Below are 23090 nucleotides of genomic sequence, written 5' to 3'. Positions count from 1 at the left end.
TGTGATGGGTTAAAGCTCTAAAATATACTTGTATTATATCAATTTGGTTCATTATATTCTTGTGATTTTTTTGGCTTGTTATGTTTTGCAAAATGTTTGGGTTATTAAAGCTCAAAAAACTTTTTTATCAAATCACCTTTTTTCCTTTTTCTTACTCTTTCCTTTTATCTTCTTTTCGAGTTCCCAGTTAATCACGTCTTATAGCTGAGAACTGATTTTTTCAGTTAGCTATTGTGTCCACATGAGGTATATAGCCACTGCAACAACACCCTTGTGGAATACGGTGATCAGATAATCCTCGTAATAGTAGTGATCTTAATGTTTTAAGAACACTTGCCCGCAATGATGTTCAGGCTTTGGCTTTTTGTCAACTCGTGTTGCGTTTACTCCATGTTTTGCTCGACCTGCCCCTCCACCATTCAAGTCTCTTCCTGCCCAGGTTTCTGCTTTATCGTTTTGAAATCTACTTCACTATTCTCCATTGCTTATTGGATTCAAATGGCAGGAAATGGTGGATTTTCTTGTTGATGTATGGAAACAGGGAGGCTTGTGTGATTGGATAAACAGGGAGAGATTTTAATGAATCCTCTTCCATTCGTCTTGGTCTGGATACCGTTCCTTTGTGCAGATAGATTTACTGGTGCTTGCCCTTTTCTTCCTTATTGCCAGGCCTTTTGGATGACCAGACAAAAAAACGGTGTTACTTTTGGTATTTTCCATTACTCATAAATACTCGTCTTCATCTCTGAATTGCCACACTCACCATTGATTGTGAAGGCTTGTTTGCGGGTCCATCAAGTTTTCTTAATGACTCCAATGAAAGTGCTCATGCATGCATGCAACTTTGCATGAAGCTATAGCAATCCTCGCTGCAACCGCATGCCACAGGAAAAAAGTTGAATCGTTTTTGCACGTATATATCTAAAATGAAATAAAGTTCCTATGTCTGTTGATCTTTGCTGTTAATTTTCGATGATCCTTCTAGTTCCAGGTTTATGACTTGCCCTTGTTGCGAGGAGGCTCCTCTTAGAGAGAGATTAACGACCCCATGAGTTTACAAAGTGTGGCGAAATGATTTGAGTTGGAGATCGCATCACGCTAAAAATTGCAATTATCTGTGTATGATTGCTCCTTGTATTAAAGAGATGAAGGAGAAAAAAATAAAAAATAAGGAGATTTGAAGGAAAGAAAGAAAAAATACACGCGTTGTAATTAAATTAGTTATAACTAGTCTTATCACCAGCATTTCATTGCATTACGAGTAGAATCCAGGTTATTTTCGAAACATGATAAAAGAATATATTAATGACGTGGATGCATTTTAAAATCTCATGATTTTTTTTAAATTTAAAAATATAGATATGTTGTTTATATTTCGGGTAGAATTTCAAATCAATTTCTTTTATGAAAAAATAACTATGTTTTCATGTATTATAATTTATTTAATTGAGAAGCCAAAATAAATTGTTTATACTTAGTAAAATAAAATAAGATATGCATGAATTGATGAATTATAAAAGAGTTGTTAATACTAATTAGATTTTAAAGTGAAAAGACGTAGAAATAAAAAATAGATACACATAAAAGTATTTACATTGACCATCCTTTTATTTTAAATATTTTATTTATTTTATTTTAGTGGCTCAATATTGTTGTTAATAACAAATGATTTATATTTTTTATAAAATCTTTAAGCAAATAAAGCTGATTCATATAAAAATAAAATAAAAGGAGAGAAATTTTATAGAAATCAAACTAATATTTTCAAAGTATGGTGTCTTAAAAAAGTAAAAAGTTTAATTATTATTTTAAAAAAAAAATTTAATTTTTTTACAAAATAAAAAAGGATATAAATCAATATTTAAATAGAAACAACTAATAAAAAATTTTAAAACAAAATTTTTTAAAAAACCATGTGTTAATGGGCCAGACCCATACTCCTAGCTTTCATAAAAAAACCTAAAATTATGCCTGTATTTTTTTTTACAAGAGAAGGACGATGCGTTGGGATCCATGTTTTTTGACCGTCAAAATCTAATTTTTAACTTGTTTATACCTGAAAATACATTTAAAAATCAATATAAAATCTTAAAAACTTCAAAACATCATAAAATCATATTAAAAACAAAAATCAATCAAATAAAAAAACTAAAAGAACCTGATCAACTTTTCTCACCTTATTTATGATGAAAAAACATATTTATTGTACTCCTTTTTAGAAGAGAAACTTATTGACACAAATATTATTTTTTTGTATATCGAAATGTGACCAACTGAAAACTCTCTCTTTTCTTTATCAATTTTCAACAATATTATTTATTATCTCTTAAATTTAGGGTCTGAAAAGTAAATAAAATGATTTTTTAAATCAAAATTAAAATTCTAAGAATTTTAAAATTAACTACTCATTTTTCCATTTTTCCATTGTGATCATTTCTTTTAATTTTGTATTTATACTATTATCTTAAATTTTATTTTGTGAGATTAGATAAATATAGTTAGAGGATATTGTTTTTTGAAAAAAAAATGAAAAATGAAAAGGAAAAAAAGTGGGGTAGCAACTTCCCTATTTATATAAATAGTCCACGCCAATTATGTTAGTTGTATTAGTAATTTCTTATATAAAAAATCATAAATATGTTATAAAATGATATAATAAGATTTTTAAAAATTATAATAATACGACTATTTTAATAATAAAAAAGCACGCGTCATAATTCACAAATAAAATGAAATAAAAAGAAGAAACCAAAGCAACGATGTCGTTTTAACGAAATGACCAGGCAATGAACGACTCCTCGCTGTAGCTGTGAATTAACATTTGTCAAAAAAAGAAAAAGAGAGAGAGAGAGAGAAATCCAACCTATAAACCTCTCTCCCAATCTCCCTGTCTCTCTCTGCCCCCCCCTATTTGTAGACTCCAGAGAAAATAAACCCAAGGCTAAAAGCAAAGAGGAAGAGAAGAATAATACGAAGAAGATGCTAAGAGTAGCAGGGAGGAGGCTCTCATCTTTACCATGGAGGTGCTCGCAGACGACCTCCGCCTTCGTTTCTCAAAACAGTCCTTTCCTCAGCGATGGTCGTGATTCTGCCGCCTCTTCCAGATCCATCCTCTCCCCTTATCATTTATCCTTCACTCCAGATCTAATCAGAGGTCACCTCTTTCTTTCCTCAGATTTAGACCTCGCCTCTTCCTGTTTTTGATTCCTCGCGCTTGATTCTGTTTTGTTCTATTATTAATTTGTAACATGTTTATTCGATGACCGAGGAGATTTTTAAATTGAAAGAGATGAATATAAAGGTTTTTACCCTACTTTTTTGAATAAAATATCTTTATCATTTCGTTGTCTTCAATTAAATGTAAAATTGCTGGAAGCAACTGTGAAAATTCTTTTTTTTTTTGGGTGTTACTACGCGAGCATACCTTGATTGTTGGATGTCCCATTACCAAATTTAGTGTTTTGTGTTTGGTATGACTTGGAGTGAATTGAAAATCTCTGATGAATGTGTCATGGAATTTTATATTTTTCTTTTACTTTTTATTGGGATTTATTGAGAATTTTGAGAATGAATATCTGTTCAAATATTTAGTTTTTTGTAGTTGCGAGCCACACTTTTGGTAATTGGCGTGCATAACAAAGCTTAGTAGAAAAAAATTAAGAATTCGTTAAGTGTTATATTCATTGATGCTCAGTCTCAAAGCTCAAAACCTGAATCAAATAGTGTAAATACTCATTTGGAGGAAGGCCTGTGCTGCTTCTTCTATTTTTTGCTCTTATAATCATTGGTGCATCGAGCAGCTGCAGTTGATAACTGCTGGGACATTGTTTTGGTAGCTCTAATGAAGTACATTCTGATAAATATATTTTGGGAGTTATCATGTCTATGATCTGTGTTGTTGGTGTAACAAGGCACCAATGGAATGGCAGGCTAGGTATCCATATATCTGTGTTGTGTGTGTAAGCATTCACTGCTACTAATAACAGATAAGAAAATAAAAAATTCATCTAGAGAAGTAGAAACAGGGGATGGGGGTGTCAGGTAGCGGATTCTTACTTGGTTAATGTGCTACAAGTGCCTTTTATTTACCCTATATTTCCTTTGCTTCTCAACCGATAGTTTTTTGAATGGAAAGATCTTACCCTTCTTACATCAATGGCAATGTCTTTACAAGCTTGATGCCCATTGTTTCTTGTTATTTGATGTTGTTTGTCTAAAATTCGGCGGTTTGTAATGAATTTGCTAATGGCTTATAACTATTACAGGTTTTTCTTCTGGAGCCCTTACTCCAGGACAGGATATGGGTATCATCTCAGATCTCCCGGCTACTGTAGCAGCTGTGAAGAACCCTACCTCAAAAATTGTCTATGACGAGCACAATCATGAGCGTTATCCACCGGGTGACCCCAGCAAGCGTGCCTTTGCCTATTTTGTCTTAACTGGTGGCAGGTTTGTGTATGCCTCCTTAATTCGTCTTTTGGTCCTCAAGTTTGTTCTGAGCATGTCTGCTAGCAAAGATGTCCTTGCCATGGCCTCCCTTGAGGTTGATCTCTCTAGCATTGAGCCTGGCTCTACTGTTACAGTCAAGTGGCGTGGAAAGCCAGTTTTTATCAGAAGACGAACTGAAGATGATATCAAGCTGGCTAACAGTGTTGATGTTGCATCCCTTCGCGACCCACAGGAGGATGCTGCCAGGGTTAAGGACCCAGAATGGCTTGTGGTGGTAGGGGTCTGCACCCACCTGGGGTGCATTCCATTACCCAATGCTGGTGACTTTGGTGGCTGGTTTTGCCCATGCCATGGCTCACACTATGACATCTCTGGCAGGATTCGCAAGGGTCCAGCGCCCTTTAATTTAGAGGTCCCCACTTACAGTTTCTTGGAGGAGAACAAGTTACTCGTTGGGTGAGAAAAGCTACTCATTGGGTGAGAAATTCGGCGGGAATTCTTTTATAATAGATATTGTTGTGACATTTTTGCAAATTTGTTTTGTTTTACTGTTGGCATTTTCATTTAATGCTATCAATTCGGATTGTGTATCTGCTGCATTCAATTGGCGGGGCATTGTTTTGCTGAATAATACACCTGGATATTTGTTGGGGAATTTTCAGTGTAGCTGTACTTGGAATTCATTCTACCAAATAATCAGAACTTGGGATTGTTGATGTCCTATTAGCTGTTAAGATATCTCCCTATGGACACTTCTCAAGCTAGCTGCAGTTAGAAAGATGCCATCTGCATTTGAATTATGGTTGCTGAACATGCCTGAAACATCCTGCTCTTGGAGGAATAAACGTGCAGGGCTTACCACCGTTCTGAAAACACAGGGAGGAATTTGGGTGCCAAAAACTACATGGATTCTATATGGGTACTTAATTTTAACACCGTCATGCTGTCCTGCTTGGAGAAGAAACTCGCATCGATAATAATTAGTGTCTGCTGGGAATCACCGATTTAGTTAATATTTTAAAAGCTAATATCACAAGTCCATGTGTGTGGTTGATAACCTAAATTTGAATCGGTGGCTCCTATTGCATTAAATAATGTCATTATCATATCAAGTGGCTGATCGATACCGCCAGTTCGTTCTAAAGTTTCACCGGCAAATGGATTGAAAAATCATCCGTCAGAATTTCCAGTTATTATTGTGGATTTATTTATTTTAATCTGCTATGCAGGCAATTTAAGAGGTCATATAGGCTATAGCATCATCCAATTCCGGAAAAAAAAGAAAAAGAAAAGAGTTTATATAACATAAAAGTAACGCAGATAAACATTGCTCTCGTGTCCAATTCTCAAATGTACAGAAGAAATAGGTTATCTTGTCTACTCCTCAATGCCTACAAGTTGTAGAGCTGAGAACCGAAACTAAGCGAGTAATACAAGTAATAAATCAACTAGTTAGTTAGTCGTCTTGGATAGGAACTAAAGATAGTTTGCCTCCGTAAACATCTGGGAGCTGGCTCTCATCAATGTCCTCAAGCAGAGTGGATTTCAGTTTTTTGTTCTCAACAAAGATTATCTGCAGAAAGTTCAGAGGAAAAGAGATGGATTCAGGCAAACAATAGACAGACAACGACTGCCAACCTACATACATGGCTCGCAGTGTAAATCCAAAGTTCTGTAGATCATAACCAAACATCAAAAGATTCTGGAATTTCTGGCATTTTGTGGTTTTGGCAATGCTGAAACTTGAGATAGACAGCACTCAAACATTGATTTTTGAACACTCAGAATCGATTGTGTATTCCTTGAATTATAAACCACACTACAGCACAAAATAACGATAATAAAATAAAAAAAATGACTCCGTCTTTTTGAAATGGTTTCAGGTAAAAAAGTTGGATGGTTTCCCATGGTACATTTTCATTAAGTAAAGTTCCAGGCACCATCCAGATCTCTTCTTACTCTTTAATTTTTGGATTTGTGGAAAGTTTCAAGAAAATATAAAGCTAGTGGAACTGTTTCCATAAAGTCCACCCGTTTGCTGGTCCAATCAAAACATAGAAAAGTGCGTATTTAGCAAGGAAAGAGATTCTGTACCTTGTTTTTGGTTTTTCTGTCAATAAACGGGGACACAACCTTCCATGCAGTCATAAAAATGTAAGGCACATGAACTATGAACAATTTGCCTAACCTCTCTGGGTAGCAATCCTGTAAAAAACACATTCAGGCTGCTGATATAAGCATCTCAGCCACAGCAACAATTTAGTACAACTACACACTGCTGGTGTATCTTATGTTCACCTAAATGCTTTTTTTTTTAAAGATGCATAAGAGCGAGTGAGATATGATCAGCATGACTCTTTAGTCCGCAAACACAACAAATTGAAAATTGCTATATGGGAATATTGCATGGTGGGACATCAAACCTGCAATATCGATAATGCTGCTAGATACCCACGTATATCACTATTGGAGTATCCCCACCCTTTAAGATCTGCAATGGACACAAACTTTTCCTCTCCAGCTGGCATTCTGAAAAAACCAAGACGTTGCACAAGCATGATTGGCTTGCTTAAAACAACAATGAATAACAAAATCAACCTTGTTCTTTGAAACTTTTGAGCTCGAAAGAGAATTCTTAGATTGGATTCTATTAGAAATTGCCTTTTCCATGATAGAAAAAAAGCATTGGAGATGAATAATTGTGACTGATAGAATTACATGGCACATATTCTCTCGAGAGTGTAGACAACAAAACCTGCAAGGATAAGAAACTTTCCAAGTTAGTTGAACACAGGTCTACTTTGCCATGCCAGATCTATTAAAAAAACAAAATTGTTGTCTCTTATGGTCTATGATAGAGAACAAGGCAATTTTGAAACCCAGTTCTCATCTGTGTACCACAGGATTCAACAATAAAATATGCAGCTTCCAGGGTTACTACATACGCTTGAACTCCTCGAAACTTCCTTTGTAAGGCTTATGTCTGGCGCCGAAAACCACCACCACGGGACGGTTCTGCTTATCAGCACCCTGCATAAAAAACTTGTTTTGGGCAAGTTCATTTGGAATCTCTGATGGAGCTATGAAGCCATTAGGGATAAACGATCGCCTCCAGCTTAGGTATTTTTGGAATAAGGTCGATGCCTTCTCAATGTCTAGTTCTCGAGCACGCAGAAATCTCCGGATCATCAAATCATCCACTTCCTGAAAAATCAAATAAACACACATAACCCAGGGTGTAAATGAAGTGGATAACTGGATTCAAACACAACTTCAATCAAGATAAGAAAGTTGAGAATCAAACTAAAGTACAAAATCTAGTTACAACTTGGCTAAAGCTTAGACCTTTCTTTTGTGAGATTTGGTAATACTGCAACTCTAAGCCTAATACTGCATTTTGACTCTGCTCTGTTCTTCCGCTAACATGAAAATCTAAAGCACAATCAACATGTAATTTTCTCTAATCTAATTCGGAAAAATATATACAAAAAGAACACATGATCAAGTACAAGTCAGCTGTCATATCTCTCACCAATCCTGGTGAGAACAAAAACCCATTAATCATATTGCTTCAAAAGAAGAGAAGGAGGAAAAAGACAGAACCTTGACAGAGGGATCTTCTCTTTCAACAAAGGCTCTCATGAGACGCACTTTGCTTTGTTCAATCTCATTGATTTCATTTCCATTCTCTTTCTCTTCTGTGATCACCCCATTTGATTCCTCTATGTTACTGAATTCCATTTTCTAAATTCTGCCTACTCTCTAAGACTCAATTGCTCATCAACAAATGAGAGCAACTGACTTCTCTGCTCACAAAAATTGTCTTCGATTCGAGGAGATGAAAAGAGAGAATAATATTAACTGACTTCTCTGCTCACAAAAATTGTCTTCGATTCGAGGAGATGAAAAGAGAGAATAATATTAAATGACTTAGTATGCGTTTGAAATTGTACTACAGGTAATTTTTAAAATATTTTTCATAATCATCACAGAAAAAAAATAAAAATTTAATGTTCCTTTTATATCAATATCAAGCAAGTGTTTGAGTAATACTCAAAGTATTTTTTATTTAAAAATATATTAAAATAATATTTTTTACTTTAAAAGAAAGTTTACATCACAGTATAGAACAATAGTAGATCCCTTCAATATCAAGGAGCTTCAAAGAACACAATGCTCGGTTACATTATGCTGGCGGTCTAGACAGAAGGACATCCATTGTACGAGGAAAAAACAAAAGACAGATAGATCTATGATACATTTATGATCTTAGACTTTACGAGTTATTAAGATATCCATCAATGTTTCAGACATTTTTAAGAACGGAATTTCTATAGCAGGAGCTCTTAACATGATCGAGGAAAGTGGAATGAAAATACCGAGAGTTCTTCCTTGTTCAAACTTCAAATCAGTTAGGCGCTTGAATTTGCGTGTTCCTAAAATGATTAGTTCTCTCGCAACCATCCAAGGGATTAGAAAGAAAATGAAAAGCAATAATAATAACTTGAAAGCTAATACCCTATCTTTCTCAACCACCTCGTTGATTCTGCCATGTCTTTTTTGTGCTTTGTTCATAGAAATATGAATCGTGGGAATCCAACAACTTTTTCTACTGCGGGTTTGGTGGACAAGTTGTAAATATAAAAATATACAAATGTATTAAAATAATATTTTATTTTTATTTTTTAAAAATTTAATTTTGATATTAATAAATTAAAATGATTTAAAAACATGTAAAGAAATAATTAAAAAAAACGAGAATACATTTTTTTCAAGATTCTGGTTCAACCGCGGGCCGAACACCCCACGAGTTCTTAATTTATTTTTCAGGGAGGAAAGGTGGGAAAACATCTAATTTCTCGATTAGGCGTGAGTGCAAGTAGACCAATTGTTGGTGTTCGGCGCTGATAATATTTTTTATAAAAAAAGAGAAACTTAATATTCCAGTTATTGATTTGACTACATTAAATAAAGTGATAAAAAAGAATGTAAATATGGTCGCCAAATCAAAGGTCAATAAACTGCTCGTGCTATCTAGAAAGTAGAAAGAGAGGGTCCACTAAAACTCTTTCAGTAACATCAATGGAGGCCATCCTTGGCCACCGCAGTCCGCCGCAAGTGTGGTTTGAAAACAGCGGAGCACGAGTTCCTTAGTTTTGATTTTTAAATTATATTTTATTTATTTTAAAATATCAAATTTTCTCTCATTTAACTTAGTTTTAATTATAATTAGAAAATCTAAATGAAAATTCCAAAAAGCCTTTAGAATCCGATTAAATAAATTTTGTTATCAATTACAATCATTTAGTCATTTCACTGTAGGTTGAAAATTAGAAAATATTATTATATTTCTAATTAATTTAATTAAACCTGATAGTCACACATAGTGTAACAAGTCTGTATCCACGAAGAATTCCTAGCTCTTTTATTTATTTATTTATTTTTTTAACATTAGCCAGAGTTACACTTTAAATTTCCTCGATTTAGAACTTTTCTACTATTAAACCTGTAATCTGTGAAAAGTTTTGATTAGTAGGCTCTTGACCGGTAATTAGCCTACTAAACACCGATTATTTCCTCTATCCTTATAAAAGCAACAATTTCCCTCAAAATTCTAAAATCCTAGAACAAAGTTTCCTATATGTAGCTCTTGTTTGGCTATTTTATGGTCAAGGACGACATTGGAATTTTTAAAAAACTAGAAATAAAATTATAATTTATAGGACATAGAAGATTTCCAACCAGAAATAGATGTGCTCGCTCATTGATTAGGAAAAATAATATACTGCGAGACCATTAGCTCCATATGTTTGCGCACGTGCTTTTATCCATTGAAAAGAAATTATATTGTAATTTTAAAGGGCCGGTCTTGTGATTAAATAATTAAATAGGTTTTATTTCTTATTTTTTTATATGCAAATCATGGGAACAATATTTTTAAAAAATTATGAATCAATGATATTTATTCTCTTTTCTCTTTGTGATGGACGAGGAGAAGCTGGAAAGGCTACAAGAGAAAAATATGCTATGCTATAAATGTAGTTTTTCTTTGAAAATAGCAATTTTTAAAAATAACCCAGCAAATCAGCACAACTCAAAAAATAATTGAGAAAATAACATATTTTCATAAGTTATACTATTGAAGATATAACGTGTCTTAAGATCTAATTTTGATCGGATTTAAAATTAAACCAATCAAAAAATTGATCCAATTAGATTTATAATTAATTTTAACCCGATGAATTCCAAAACAATGTTGTTTTGATTCTCTTTACATATATTTCACGGCTCACTTGTAGAAGCAACCCTTTTATTATTTTATATTTAAATTCCAATTCAAATCTTTATTGTTGAATTTTTTTTTATATAGCTTGTTTTAAGGTTTACAATTTCTTTATGAAACCCACAACTCGATCTAAATAAATTATAAAAAAAATAAAAATAAAAGGAAACAAAATAAAAATCTTAAAAAAACTATAAAATCTAAAAATAAAAATAAAAAATAACAAAACTAGATTAAACAATACTTTTTAAATTTAATTTGAAGATCATTACAACCAACCAACCTTTTATAGAACTGAACATTTAAAACTTCTTGACAAAAATTAAGCATGATTTGATAATGAGCTTTTTCACTAAGCCAATCACAACATGAAACCTAAATTTCCTTTTGAAATTAACCATTGCTCAATCGGTTCATAAGAATTCATATCAAACTATTCACGTAACCTAATTATAACATATCAACTAATTAGTCAAAACCACCCGCATCACAGTGAAAATCTTCCATTGAAATCTCATAAAGACAATGATTGATTACAATTATACTGTAATTTAGTTTTGTTGATAGAATTAAAAAAAAAAAATAAAAAAGAAAGAAGAGAAGAAGCTTCAAAACGGCGCCGCATATAGGCTATTAGAAAAGAAACCACCGCAGGTTTAAAAAATTGGAGCCAAAGAGGTAAGAGGTCTTTGTTAGTTAATCAAAGGCAACGAGATGGACCTGTCATCAAACCGGCAAAACAACCAAAGCTTTCACTTAACCCACAAATATACTGTAAGATTTGTTGTCTGCTGCATTTACATGTCAAAAGAAATTAAAAAAAAAATGCTGTCTTTCTCTGTTTCTTCAAGCAAATTCTTCTCTGCTTCTTTCCCTTTCAATCTTTACCTGAAGAAACGACCCTTCTTCTCCTTTCTTTTCATATTCAGTCCCATAACCCAAACTCTAAGTAAACTCCTCAACTACTCATCAATATGACTTATCAACCATAGACTCTTCATAAACATTACATTTTGCTTATTTTTTGGACTCACCCTGAACACCCATTTCGGTTTTTAGTCGAGATTTTGGGCCGGGGGTTGGAAAAATGAGGGTGTGCTTGTGGTTTTTTGTTGTGGTTATTGTTTTCGGTTTTGGTGATGGAAAAAATGCTGATCAAAGGCTACGCACAGAGAGGATTTCAGGTGCAATTCTTTTATCTCCTTCACGTCTCACTTTATATTGGAATTTAAGCTGTTTTCATTTTTTGTAGTTTAGGTTTTATTTGTTTTTGTTAGACTTCATTTTGTTTTGTTTGATTGTTGCTGTTGCTTTTTTACGATGCTTTAGTTTTAGTTTGATCTTTCAACTTGAAGTTTTGCAAGATTGCAATATAGAGAATGGGGGCTTCTGTGCTCATGCTAGTACAGAATCAGAATGGATATGGACATAAAGAGTACAAGCTCTAACACATTTGGTTTTAGCTAGGTGCAAATTAATTCTTGGAGCTTCTGGGAATTTGTTCATACTTAGTTCAGTGCTACGGTAATATGGATTATTTCCTTTTTAATTTGAAGTTACAGGACACGTTCACCTAATTCTCCCGGATTTTCATGCTTTATGAATCGTAATGGCCCTATCATAAACATAGTGCCTGCCAGTGAATGCATTTTCTTTGCTTCTGATAATGCTCAAGAAACATTTTACAAGATGTTCATATCTATCCTTGGATGATTTTTCATCTTTCTGCAAAAATGAGCCCTACAGAATTGTTCAATTAGTCTAATTTCTCTTGAGCAGTTGGCTATGTTGGCCGTGAGTATGATATGACTAACAAAATGCACTTTGGGTTTCAATAATGCAGGAAGTGCTGGGGATGTGTTGGAAGATAATCCAGTGGGAAGATTGAAAGTCTATGTTTATGAGCTTCCTAGTAAATACAACAAGAAATTACTGCAGAAGGACCCCAGATGTCTCACTCATATGTTTGCTGCTGAAATTTTCATGCATAGATTTCTCTTATCCAGCCCAGTCCGAACCCTTAATCCAGAAGAAGCAGATTGGTTTTATACCCCTATATACCCCACTTGTGACCTCACACCTACTGGCTTGCCGTTGCCCTTCAATTCTCCAAGGATGATGAGAAGTGCAATACAGCTTCTCTCCTCCAATTGGCCTTACTGGAATCGTACAGAAGGGGCTGATCACTTCTTTGTTGTGCCCCATGACTTTGGAGCCTGCTTCCACTATCAGGTAGGACTGTTAAATGCTGCTGGGTCACACTTTCTTAGTAACCATATCTTGCCCCATTTTGGAAGAACAAAAGTATCCTGATGTCATCGAGCTACATTATACATGCTTAAGTTAACATCTTCTGTCCTTTTTAGTGTGACTTCCCAGTTTCCTTAGGCACTGATCCTGTAGTCTCATTGAGATGATGCCATTGGTAGCCTAGTTAGGTATGGAGATTTTGATAAGTGTGGCTTTGGTTTCATGGTGATTAGATTTTGACTAGTGAGTTTGTGCTCGAAGGGCCTTGATAAAACATGGTTAATGCTAATATAAACTCAAGAACGGGCACCTTTAAAATTTCTTAATTCATTATTGGACCTCTAAATGGGGAGAAGAAAAAAAGAAGATTTAACTTTAAAACTTTTAAACACTCATGTTCTACATATACCGGGTGACTGTTCCAGGCAGTCCCCCATGCTTCTCTCAGTTGTTTCAAATAGGGCTGTAGCTTGCAGTTTTTTCTACGCCCTTGCTGCTACAACCTCTTTTCTTTTGTTTTTTTGGGTGGGTAAAACCCGACTCTCTCGTGCTGGCCACACAGGCCGGCCACCAATCCACCCAATGCTATCAATCCTCCTAAGGGGGGATTGGTAATGCTTATGATAAATGAAGCTCGATGACATTATCAGTTTTAACTGAACATGCCAACAGAATTAAGATTTTATTACTCATCTAAATCGTTTCTGCTTCCATGCATCATAGACATGTCAAAAAGGTTTTATGGGTTTAGTAACGTTAATCTGATTCCCCGCTGGAACCATTTAAAATCAAGACCTCCTTAGTGATATGAATTTTTTGATCCTCTAATTTGCATTAATCTAGCAAACAATTTGTACCAGCTGTGACTAATTTATCATGGTTTATTTTCGCTCAAATACTGTAGGAAGAGAAAGCCATTGAGCGGGGCATTCTTCCACTACTCCGGCGTGCTACTTTAGTTCAAACTTTTGGGCAGCGAAACCATGTGTGCTTGAATGAGGGGTCAATTACAATTCCTCCGTATGCTCCTCCTCAAAAGATGCAGGCCCACCAGATTCCCCTTGACACTCCGCGGTCAATTTTTGTTTACTTCCGCGGATTGTTTTATGATGTAAATAATGATCCGGAAGGTGGTTATTATGCAAGGTATGCTTGTGCTCATCTTCCGAAAGGAATGAATTTCAATATGCCTAACCTAATATAGTTTGTTTTATAGTCAAGACCGGGAAACAGTACTCTCATGGAATAATAGATAACACAGTGTCTATGTAATGAAGTACAGAATTTATGAACTATGATTATTAAACAGCCATGAAACCCTCTTGGACCCAAGTAGTATCCAATTTTTGCCTCAAATCCTCCTTTGAGCTTAAGACTTTTGGTGAATTTCAGATTCAAGAGACCTCTTTCCTCTGATAATTATGTGCTTTGAGACTTTATAGTCTGTATCTAAGAATTTGTGGATGATCTTGTTGCGAATCTGCTGGCTACGACATCTTGTATGGCTCCTGTGAGGCTGCTGGGCTTGTATTAGTTAGTTAACCTTTTTGTTTGACTGACAGAGGAGCAAGGGCTGCAGTTTGGGAGAATTTCAAAAACAATCCACTCTTTGACATCTCCACCGATCATCCAACAACATATTATGAAGACATGCAACGAGCTATATTTTGCTTGTGCCCACTCGGTTGGGCCCCATGGAGTCCTAGACTGGTCGAAGCAGTGGTATTCGGATGCATTCCTGTAATTATAGCAGATGATATTGTTTTACCATTTGCCGATGCTATCCCATGGGAGGAGATTGGAGTGTTTGTAGCAGAGGAAGATGTCCCTCACCTGGACACATTCCTGACATCTATACCACCAGAAGTGATTTTAAGGAAACAAAGGCTTCTTGCAAACCCTTCCATGAAACGTGCAATGTTATTCCCACAACCTGCACAACCTGGTGATGCTTTCCACCAAATACTGAATGGGTTGGCTCGTAAGTTGCCGCATGACAGGACTGTCTTACTTGAAACCTGGTCAGAAGGTTTTGAATTGGACAGCAGGACCAGCTGGGGACCTGAAACCTTGGTAAGAGAAGTGTCTTTTTCTCAAAAGAGATGGTTGTAGTGTATCTGCTGTTTCATCTAATCCCGCGAGAGAATCCAAGGAATGTAAACTTCGCTTTGAAATTTTGTAGAGATAATTCAATTTTACATGTACATCTGGGACATAGTTCGATGCATTAAATAGCTTCATATTTTCCCGGACACACTTGAGTTTTCGTGTCATTTTTAGTCTTTTTGTTAGGGCATTGATGAACGATTCCCAGTTTCCATCAGAGAAATCAAATAAACGAACTAAAGAATCTGCGATAATTCAAGGGGTATCTTGGATTTTTGAGGATTTTATAGGAATAGAATCGAGAGAAATCAATACAATGTTTTAGCCTGTATACAGAGCACCCAATAACTGCTTCTCAACCAACTTTCCCGCCAAGGCTAACAGAACTAACTAATTTGTCCACATAATCATAACTAACTCTCCTGGACGCTTATTTTGTACACCAGTTTCTATTGAAATAATGGCCAAACTAAGTTCATCTCCTTTAGCAGTTAGCACCATTTGATCAACCGTTACTGTCTTGATGATCAGCCCTGCTTCCATTGTCAGAGCACAATCCACGTGGCAACATCCTGTTATCTTCAGCTTCATTAATATTCCCACAGACACTCGAACTTACAGCAGCTTCAATGGTTGGGCTCAAACCCGAACCCAACCATTCAATGGTGGGTTCGGGCTAGGGCCTTCATGAGCCCACTATATATATGGTTGGGCTTGTTCGAGCGCCCACCAATCCGAGCCCTCAAGGGCACACAAAACGAATCAGCTACTAAAAATAGAAACAAGAGGGGAACTCTGATATCATCCAAACTACCAAAACAGTTGAGACTTGAGAGAGGAGAGGCTTGTTTTGAAAGAGAATCAGCCACAGCAAATCCACCTAACTGAAGATAATTAACATTATTGAAGAATTTATACATTGTGGTGTCATATATTTTGATGGGATTTTAAAAGGAGCTGCCTATATATATAACGTGCAAGAACAGCAGTTTCAGAGCGCCTTCCGCTTTCCTTCGTTTCCTTGTATTTTTCCAGAAATGCAAGAGAAGAGAATTTCTTAAACAACTGGGTGATCAGGGTCTCAGGCTGCTGGGCCTTGAATTACAGAGTAGCATGGCTTCATCCCATCCCATTAAATTCTTCATCCAGTTTCGGAGATGGCTGATAGGCAAACCACGGGTGCCGAGTTTCTTCGTTTGTTTATTTTTATACAGTCCGCATTTGAGACAGCAACCATTGCTGATGCTTAAAAAAAATATACTCTCTCTAAGCCAGTCACTACATGAAACCTAAATTCCCTTATTTTTCAATAGGGCATTTGAAAATATAATATCAATTATTTTTCAAAATATTTTCACTTAAAAATACATTAAACAACTCCATTTAAAAGCAATACCTAACAATGGTAGGTTTCCAACTACCAAGTTAAGCCAGGATATCGAGAGAAACCCATCCTAACGCTATTCATTTGTGTTTTGATTTGAGATTAAAAATTGGAAGTTATACGCTAGAGTTAAGTGTTAAAGGACGAAGAGTTTAAAAATGTGATTGGATGATATAATGCTAAAGATATGGGATATATATTTTAAAATTATTTGTAATGGCGATCCAATAATTTTCATACCAATATTAAAATAAAATATAATAATTAAATAGTAAATAAAATGACATGGTGATGCCAGAAATTTTTATGATATACCATGTTCACTTTGAAAATATATATATATATATATATATATAGAAATCAAATTTATAACCCACAAAAAAATAATAATCTATCTAGGCTTTTCCTTTCATCTTTGTATTTGCATGTTTTTATTTTAATGGATTTATTGTAATAACCAATAAAATATCACTAATAACTTCATGATAATTATTTTTAAAGAAGTGTTTAAGAATGATGTAATTTCTACTTTTGGATGCGTTTCATTTGAAAAAATATTAATTTTATGTATTTTATAATGATTTTAATATGCAAATGTTAATAATAAAAAATTAAAAAAATTATTTTAATATATTTCTAAATAAAAAATAATTTTAAAATAACCTGCATCGCAATATAAAATACACACATCATAGAATTACACTGATGATACTTAGATGGTGTGAGTAAATGAGGGGTATAACCAATATTAAATTTGGAAAAAAAGAAGGAACATGCATAAATCCCAAAATTCACTCCCCTCTTAACTATTTTTTCAAATAAGGGTTCAGTGTTAAATTCTTGAACCTTTATTGAAATTTTCAATAAAATTACTTAAAAATTTAAATTATTAAATAATATTTTACTGATAATTTTATTTTATTTTATAATATATCTCTCAAGTGTTATAAACATTATTAATATACTATTATCTCGTGTTAAAATATACTATTTAATGAGAGTAAAAATCAAATTCAGACTGTTTGATTATTTAAATTATAATGAGGTCAAAATGTTATTTAAAAAAAAACAAAGACCAACTAAAATAAGAAGTTGCTTTCGGATACAGCAGTCTTATACCCATTTTGACCTCAACAACCCACGAAGGGCCAAGAACTTCCAGTGCCATGATTATCGACTTGTCTTTCTCAAATCTTGGAGGAGGCATGCAGTGATCCTGGCCAGAAAAGAAAAGAAAACAATAAATACAATACCTGGGTGCGGTATCGTTAATGTCTTTTCTTCGAATTGGAGCTACCATGTGATGTGACTTCTTCCAGTTTAACATAACAAACACAGTTGCTTAGCTCATTAATTATCAGTAGAAAATGATCGAACTGTGAGAGAATAATATCTGCAATGCATCTCCGAAGAAAATAGTTTTTTTCTGTATTATTTACTCGGTTTTGCTCACCCAGTTGTGATCAGGGGAGGGGGTTTACATGCTCCTTTTCTCGTCAGCAATTATCTCACAGCTAGCGACCCTAGCTCTTCAATGGTTTATGAAGCAAGCAATTGCAAGCAAGGAATGGCGGACAATATCCTTTGAGCTATAACAGTGGTCAGATTAGAAAGGTTAAGTAACTTTTCTAATCTGACGAGGACAGGCCAAGTTGAGGGTAGTTGTCCCACCATCCTCTCTTGACCCTAACTACAAACAATGATCAAAATAATGGGATTATGGTTTCACCTACCATCACACCGCATAAATAATCGCTGTCAAGATTTCACACTGGTCTTCCTTGTATATATATTTATTTTAAGGAAAAAATCAAGATTCTTGTCATTTAAATACACCAAGAACAAAAGCAGGAGGAAGAGGGATGCTTAAATCTTAAAAAACTAATTTAATTCTATCACTGACGAGTAACAAAATCTGGGGGTAGATGAAAGAAGTCGCAAAGTTTTTGTTCGCGTGTTGGCTGGCTGGCTGGCTGGCGTTACCAAAAAAAAATAAAAAATAAAAAAATTGCCAATTGACCTCTTGGTTGAATAGGCGTTAGCTCACAAATCTGCTTCTCGGTTCCAACTATTAATGACATTAGTTAGTTCTGCATCCTACAAATTATTTTTTATATTTTTAAATCATTTTTATATGATAATATAAAAATAAAAATTTAAAAATAATTTTTTTATTTTAATATAATTTCTAGTAAAACAAATATTTAAAAACGACCGTTATTATATTTTAAAAAACCATCTAAATATTTTCAACTTAATCTCTACCTACAAATAAGATTAAAAAGAATTGAATTTGAATGGTTGTATAACTTAAGATACAAAAGCCTAATTCTAAAAAAAAAAAAAAAAAAAAAAAAAATTCAGCAAAAACAAATACCTCAGATCTCAAGAGGCAGCAGTGCACCACCAACTTTCGAGCACAAAAAAAATTGTAGACTTCACCACTAACTATATGATGACAACAAAATGAGAAATAGCGACGTCAGTATACTGTTTTCTTCCCACCTGCCCCGTCAAATGAGAGACAAAACGACGGTCATCCAATTTCCCATCGTTTTTATCGTTTCGTATCGTATCGTGTCTCCTGAAATAGTACTGCTCTATCAGAAATACTAAAACCCTCGCTCTCTTCTTTTAATCTCCCCTTCTCCTCGCCAACCCACCAACCAACCCAGCCCTCTCTGCCTCTCTCTCTCTCTGAATCACCATGGCTACCATTTCAAAGCTCTCAAATCCAAGCCCCGCAGCCTCCCTCTCAGCTCCTTCTAGATCTTCTTCCTTGCCTAAAGTCTTCCTCGGTTTCAGTACCAAAACTTCTCTCTCCAAAGTTAGGCTGTCCTTGAAGAACACCCAACCGTCCCCCAGGACCTCCTTGGTGTAAGTATTTTTACTTCAATATCTATGTTCTCTTCATGATCTTTCCTTTTTCATCTGGGTTTATTTGGCGGTGATCATCCTAGCTTTCATGTCTTTGCTTGGTTTCGCCTTCTGATCTTTCTTTTTATATGCCGATGATCAACTTTTTGATTTTTGGTTTCTTATGAAAACATGACACAGTTCCTAGTTTCATATGCTTTATTATACCTTGCTTAATGCATCTTCCAGGGATCTGTCTCTTATTTAAGCCAAGAAGTACTATCATGTACAAAGTGATGCTGGAACTGATGCTTAAATAATACATTGTCGATATGTTCTAATATTGCGATATGGAATTTCTTGGTCTTCGATCTGATGCTTAAATAAGAAAGGATTGGGTTATATTGTATGCATGGCTTTTGCTGGTTATTCAATCTCTTTCCTTTTCTGTTTTGATGATTATGGACCCTGCTCAGTTTCCATTTAACGAGATCTTATCACAGTGTCAGGTGTTCTCAATCCAGTGGAAATGGTAGCCCAATAAAGAGAACCACTCTTCATGATCTTTATGAACGGGAGGGGCAGAGTCCATGGTATGACAACCTCTGCAGGCCTGTGACGGACCTGATTCCTCTGATCGAGAGTGGAGTTAGAGGCGTAACAAGCAACCCAGCGGTAATAACCATTATCTTTTCTATCAAATTTTTTTTGCAAAACTTGTCTAAACTGTATATAAAAAAATCACTTTCTTTGAATTAAGCTAGAGAAAGTTCAGTGGATGAGATTGAAAATAAATGGCGGAATTAATATGAAAGTGTGTCTGGAACACTTCTTGTGGTTTTTCTTCACTAGCCTTTGGTCCTGTATAATAAGCTGTTCAAAATATACGACTGCAGATTTTCCAGAAGGCAATATCATCTTCAAATGCTTACAATGACCAATTCAGGTGAATGCAATCTGTTACAAGTAATTGTTATTATTCATAATCAATTAATTGTTTTTTGATGGTGTCTGATGTATGTGAAATTTATTTGATTTGCCAAGTGGGAAAACAAAATGAAGTCTTCATATTTTTCTACTCTGATTTTATACTGTTGATACCTTCAGGGAACTTGTGCAATCAGGAAAAGACATTGAAACTGCTTACTGGGAACTTGTGGTGAAGGACATACAAGATGCATGCAAACTTTTTGAGTCAATTTATGATCAAACAGATGGTGGTGATGGCTATGTTTCTGTTGAAGTGTCTCCCAGATTAGCTGATGACACTCAAGGGACTGTTGAGGCTGCCAAGTGGCTTCATAAAGTGGTTGATCGCCCCAATGTGTACATTAAAATCCCTGCTACTGCTCCTTGCATCCCCTCAATCAAGGAAGTTATTTCGCTTGGCATCAGTGTCAATGTGACTGTAAGTTCTTTCTGCGCATTCTTTCTTGGCTTAGGCATCTTGATGGGTACTGATTTTGTCACTGTAAATGATGTGCATGCATTGTGTCTTCTTCCATGATCATACTGATGAACTGATCCTAATGACCTGCTAGTTGTAGTCAGTCATGGTTAAACAATTTTGGGAAAAGTAATCTTAAATGATTATGTAGTTTTAACAAGTGGCTCTTTCATTAAATCAGATTATGACTGTCCTCCTTTTTTCTGTCTGCACAGCTGATATTCTCTCTCACAAGATACGAAGCAGTCATTGATGCCTACTTGGATGGCCTTGAGGCATCTGGACTAAGTGATCTCTCCAGAGTTACAAGTGTTGCTTCCTTCTTTGTCAGCAGGGTGGACACTCTCATTGACAAAATGCTGGAAAAGATCGGAACCCCTGAAGCCCTTGATCTACGAGGAAAGGTAGCCAGCTCCAAATTCTAATTCTTGTTCCAATAATTCTCATTATTTCCAGTGAATCTGTAACCTAGTTTGTAAAATCTCGTTCATGAATTGTTTTAGGCTGCGGTGGCTCAAGCAGCCCTAGCATACAAGCTCTACCAAAAGAAATTCTCTGGTCCAAGATGGGAGGCTTTGGTGAAAAAAGGTGCTAAGAAGCAGAGGTTGCTGTGGGCATCAACCAGTGTCAAGAACCCTGCCTACCCAGACACTTTATACGTTGCTCCCCTCATTGGACCTGACACTGTAAGCCATCTTGTATCTCAGAAGCCTGTCTGTTGGATTTATGTGGATGCTCTTTCATGATATCTCTGGCAATGATATCTCAAGTTCACGAGGATTATTCACAGTTTGAACTTTAATTTATTATTTAACGTTTCTCCTTTGTGTCTTATGGTAGGTCTCAACCATGCCTGACCAAGCTCTCCAAGCATTTGTTGACCATGGAATTGTTGCAAGGACAATCGACTCAAATGTTTCTGAAGCCGAAGGAATCTACAACGCACTTGAGAAGTTGGGAATTGATTGGGGCTACGTGGGCAATCAGCTTGAAGTTGAAGGAGTGGATTCTTTCAAGAAGAGCTTTGATAGTCTGCTTGATACCCTGCAAGAGAAGGCAAATTCTCTGAAACTGGTTAGCCTGTAAGCCTTTATGATCTGCCTGTCAGTATGAATTCAATGTAATAAAAGCGGGTGTCAATCTTGCCGTAGAAAAAGCCCACGGTGGTGAGTGTTGTGTAAGAAGTTAATGATGTATCATAAGATTCTGATTACGCCAAGAGATTTTTATCAACAGTTGCTTTGATCTCTTTATATTGTGGGAATGTGGCCGGTCTAGCATAAATCATCAAGTTGATGACATGTAAATATATTGACCATACTGCCGGAACATGATAGGATGATAGGTAGGTGAAAGTATCACTCCTTGTGCATTGTGGTCATATTGACATTGGGCCTAGCGTCCAAGGCACATATACTTTACAGCTGCTTCATTGGGCCAAGAGTTCTATTGGTAATTTAGATGGCTTAAGCAGAATGGTCAGCCTATAAAAATCGTTCCTTCTTGAAAATGATGATTAAATTTTCTTTCTGATTCGAGATCCAAAAAAAAAAGAAGAACCCTCTCTAATTTCTATCTGCCTTTGTCCTCTGTTTAATTATCTGTAAATTCCATCGAGCACCTCCAATCCAAATTTTACTCGCATGACGGGATCAGCAAGGGCTAGGTTAATTCTACTTATTTTCTATCCATGAACAGGCCTGAATGCTTTAATTGTTATTTCCTGATAAGAGCAAAAGTTGCTTGCCACCATTCTGGGGCCATCCATTTAATTTCTACGCTAAGTTTACTTGCATCATTTGGCCTGGAATGTAAAATTTCGGAATGCATTAGTGTTTTTCAAATCCACGAATTGGCTTCCTTTCTCTCTCTTTAGAAAACAAATTCCCATCCCTCCCTATTAAAACAAATTAGGAGTTTTTCAAATCCACAAATTTTGCAGAGGTAACCATGGCTTCCGATTCAATCAACGCTTCAATTCTTGGCAAGAAGAAGAGGGTTTGAAGATGACTCCTTTCTTTTCATTTTTAATTTTTAAATTTTTTTCCTCTCCCTCTCTAGAACTTGATTTCTTTCTTAAAAAAAATAAAAATCAACCATGGTGAGAAATGCTTGAGAAATCAGGCATCGAAGCGTTTTCATGCCATAATGAGAAAAGGAGGCATTAGTCCGCTCCTGGCCAATCTTTGCATTCGAGCGATTCGTGCCATCCTTGGTTCTGGCTCTAGTTGTCGGACTAGGAGCGGCTCTTTCATCCACAGCAGATCTTATAGAAGAAGAAGCTGTTGATGTTTTTGGACGTCTTTGCTTGGCAC

General features: G+C 35.4%; 4 protein-coding genes across 6 annotated transcripts; 3 read left to right on the top strand and 1 right to left on the bottom strand.

Moving 5' to 3' along the window:
* The first annotated feature begins 2828 nt into the window (after positions 1-2828).
* On the top strand, positions 2829-5104 carry LOC7481176 (cytochrome b-c1 complex subunit Rieske-4, mitochondrial). The gene is made up of 2 exons (XM_002304602.4): positions 2829-3154; positions 4266-5104. The coding sequence occupies exons 1-2, from the start codon at positions 2980-2982 to the stop codon at positions 4907-4909; spliced, it is 819 nt and encodes a 272-aa protein (XP_002304638.1). The 5' UTR covers positions 2829-2979; the 3' UTR covers positions 4910-5104.
* A 622-nt stretch (positions 5105-5726) lies between these two features.
* On the bottom strand, positions 5727-8986 carry LOC7496526 (uncharacterized). 3 transcript variants are annotated; one of them, XM_052451402.1, is made up of 7 exons: positions 8829-8986; positions 8053-8272; positions 7395-7653; positions 7168-7204; positions 6873-6978; positions 6544-6654; positions 5727-6022 (listed from the first exon to the last, which is right to left on the bottom strand). In XM_052451402.1, the coding sequence occupies exons 2-7, from the start codon at positions 8188-8190 to the stop codon at positions 5906-5908; spliced, it is 768 nt and encodes a 255-aa protein (XP_052307362.1). In that variant the 5' UTR covers positions 8191-8272; positions 8829-8986; the 3' UTR covers positions 5727-5905. The 3 variants fall into 3 exon arrangements, with proteins under 3 accessions (XP_052307362.1, XP_052307363.1, XP_052307364.1); XM_052451403.1 differs by having other exon boundaries at positions 8053-8255; XM_052451404.1 differs by lacking the exons at positions 8053-8272; positions 8829-8986 and adding an exon at positions 7795-7952.
* Positions 8987-11642: 2656 nt separating this feature from the next.
* LOC7496525 (probable beta-1,4-xylosyltransferase IRX10) lies at positions 11643-15236 on the top strand. The gene is given in 5 exon segments (XM_002304601.4): positions 11643-11916; positions 12576-12964; positions 13887-14128; positions 14545-14989; positions 14991-15236. Coding segments are annotated over 5 exon segments (1242 nt in total). The 5' UTR covers positions 11643-11819; the 3' UTR covers positions 15060-15236.
* Positions 15237-19030: 3794 nt separating this feature from the next.
* On the top strand, positions 19031-22028 carry LOC7496524 (uncharacterized). Its single transcript, XM_002304600.4, has 7 exons — positions 19031-19349; positions 19832-20003; positions 20225-20274; positions 20436-20736; positions 20991-21179; positions 21279-21461; positions 21616-22028. Exons 1-7 carry the CDS (start codon positions 19180-19182, stop codon positions 21859-21861), a joined length of 1311 nt encoding a protein of 436 aa, XP_002304636.1. The 5' UTR covers positions 19031-19179; the 3' UTR covers positions 21862-22028.
* The last annotated feature ends 1062 nt before the right edge of the window (positions 22029-23090 follow it).

The sequence above is a fragment of the Populus trichocarpa genome, chromosome 3 (assembly GCF_000002775.5).
Source record: "Populus trichocarpa isolate Nisqually-1 chromosome 3, P.trichocarpa_v4.1, whole genome shotgun sequence".
In the NCBI taxonomy this organism is placed as follows: Eukaryota; Viridiplantae; Streptophyta; class Magnoliopsida; order Malpighiales; family Salicaceae; genus Populus; species Populus trichocarpa.
This window is presented reverse-complemented; position numbering and strand designations above follow the sequence as displayed.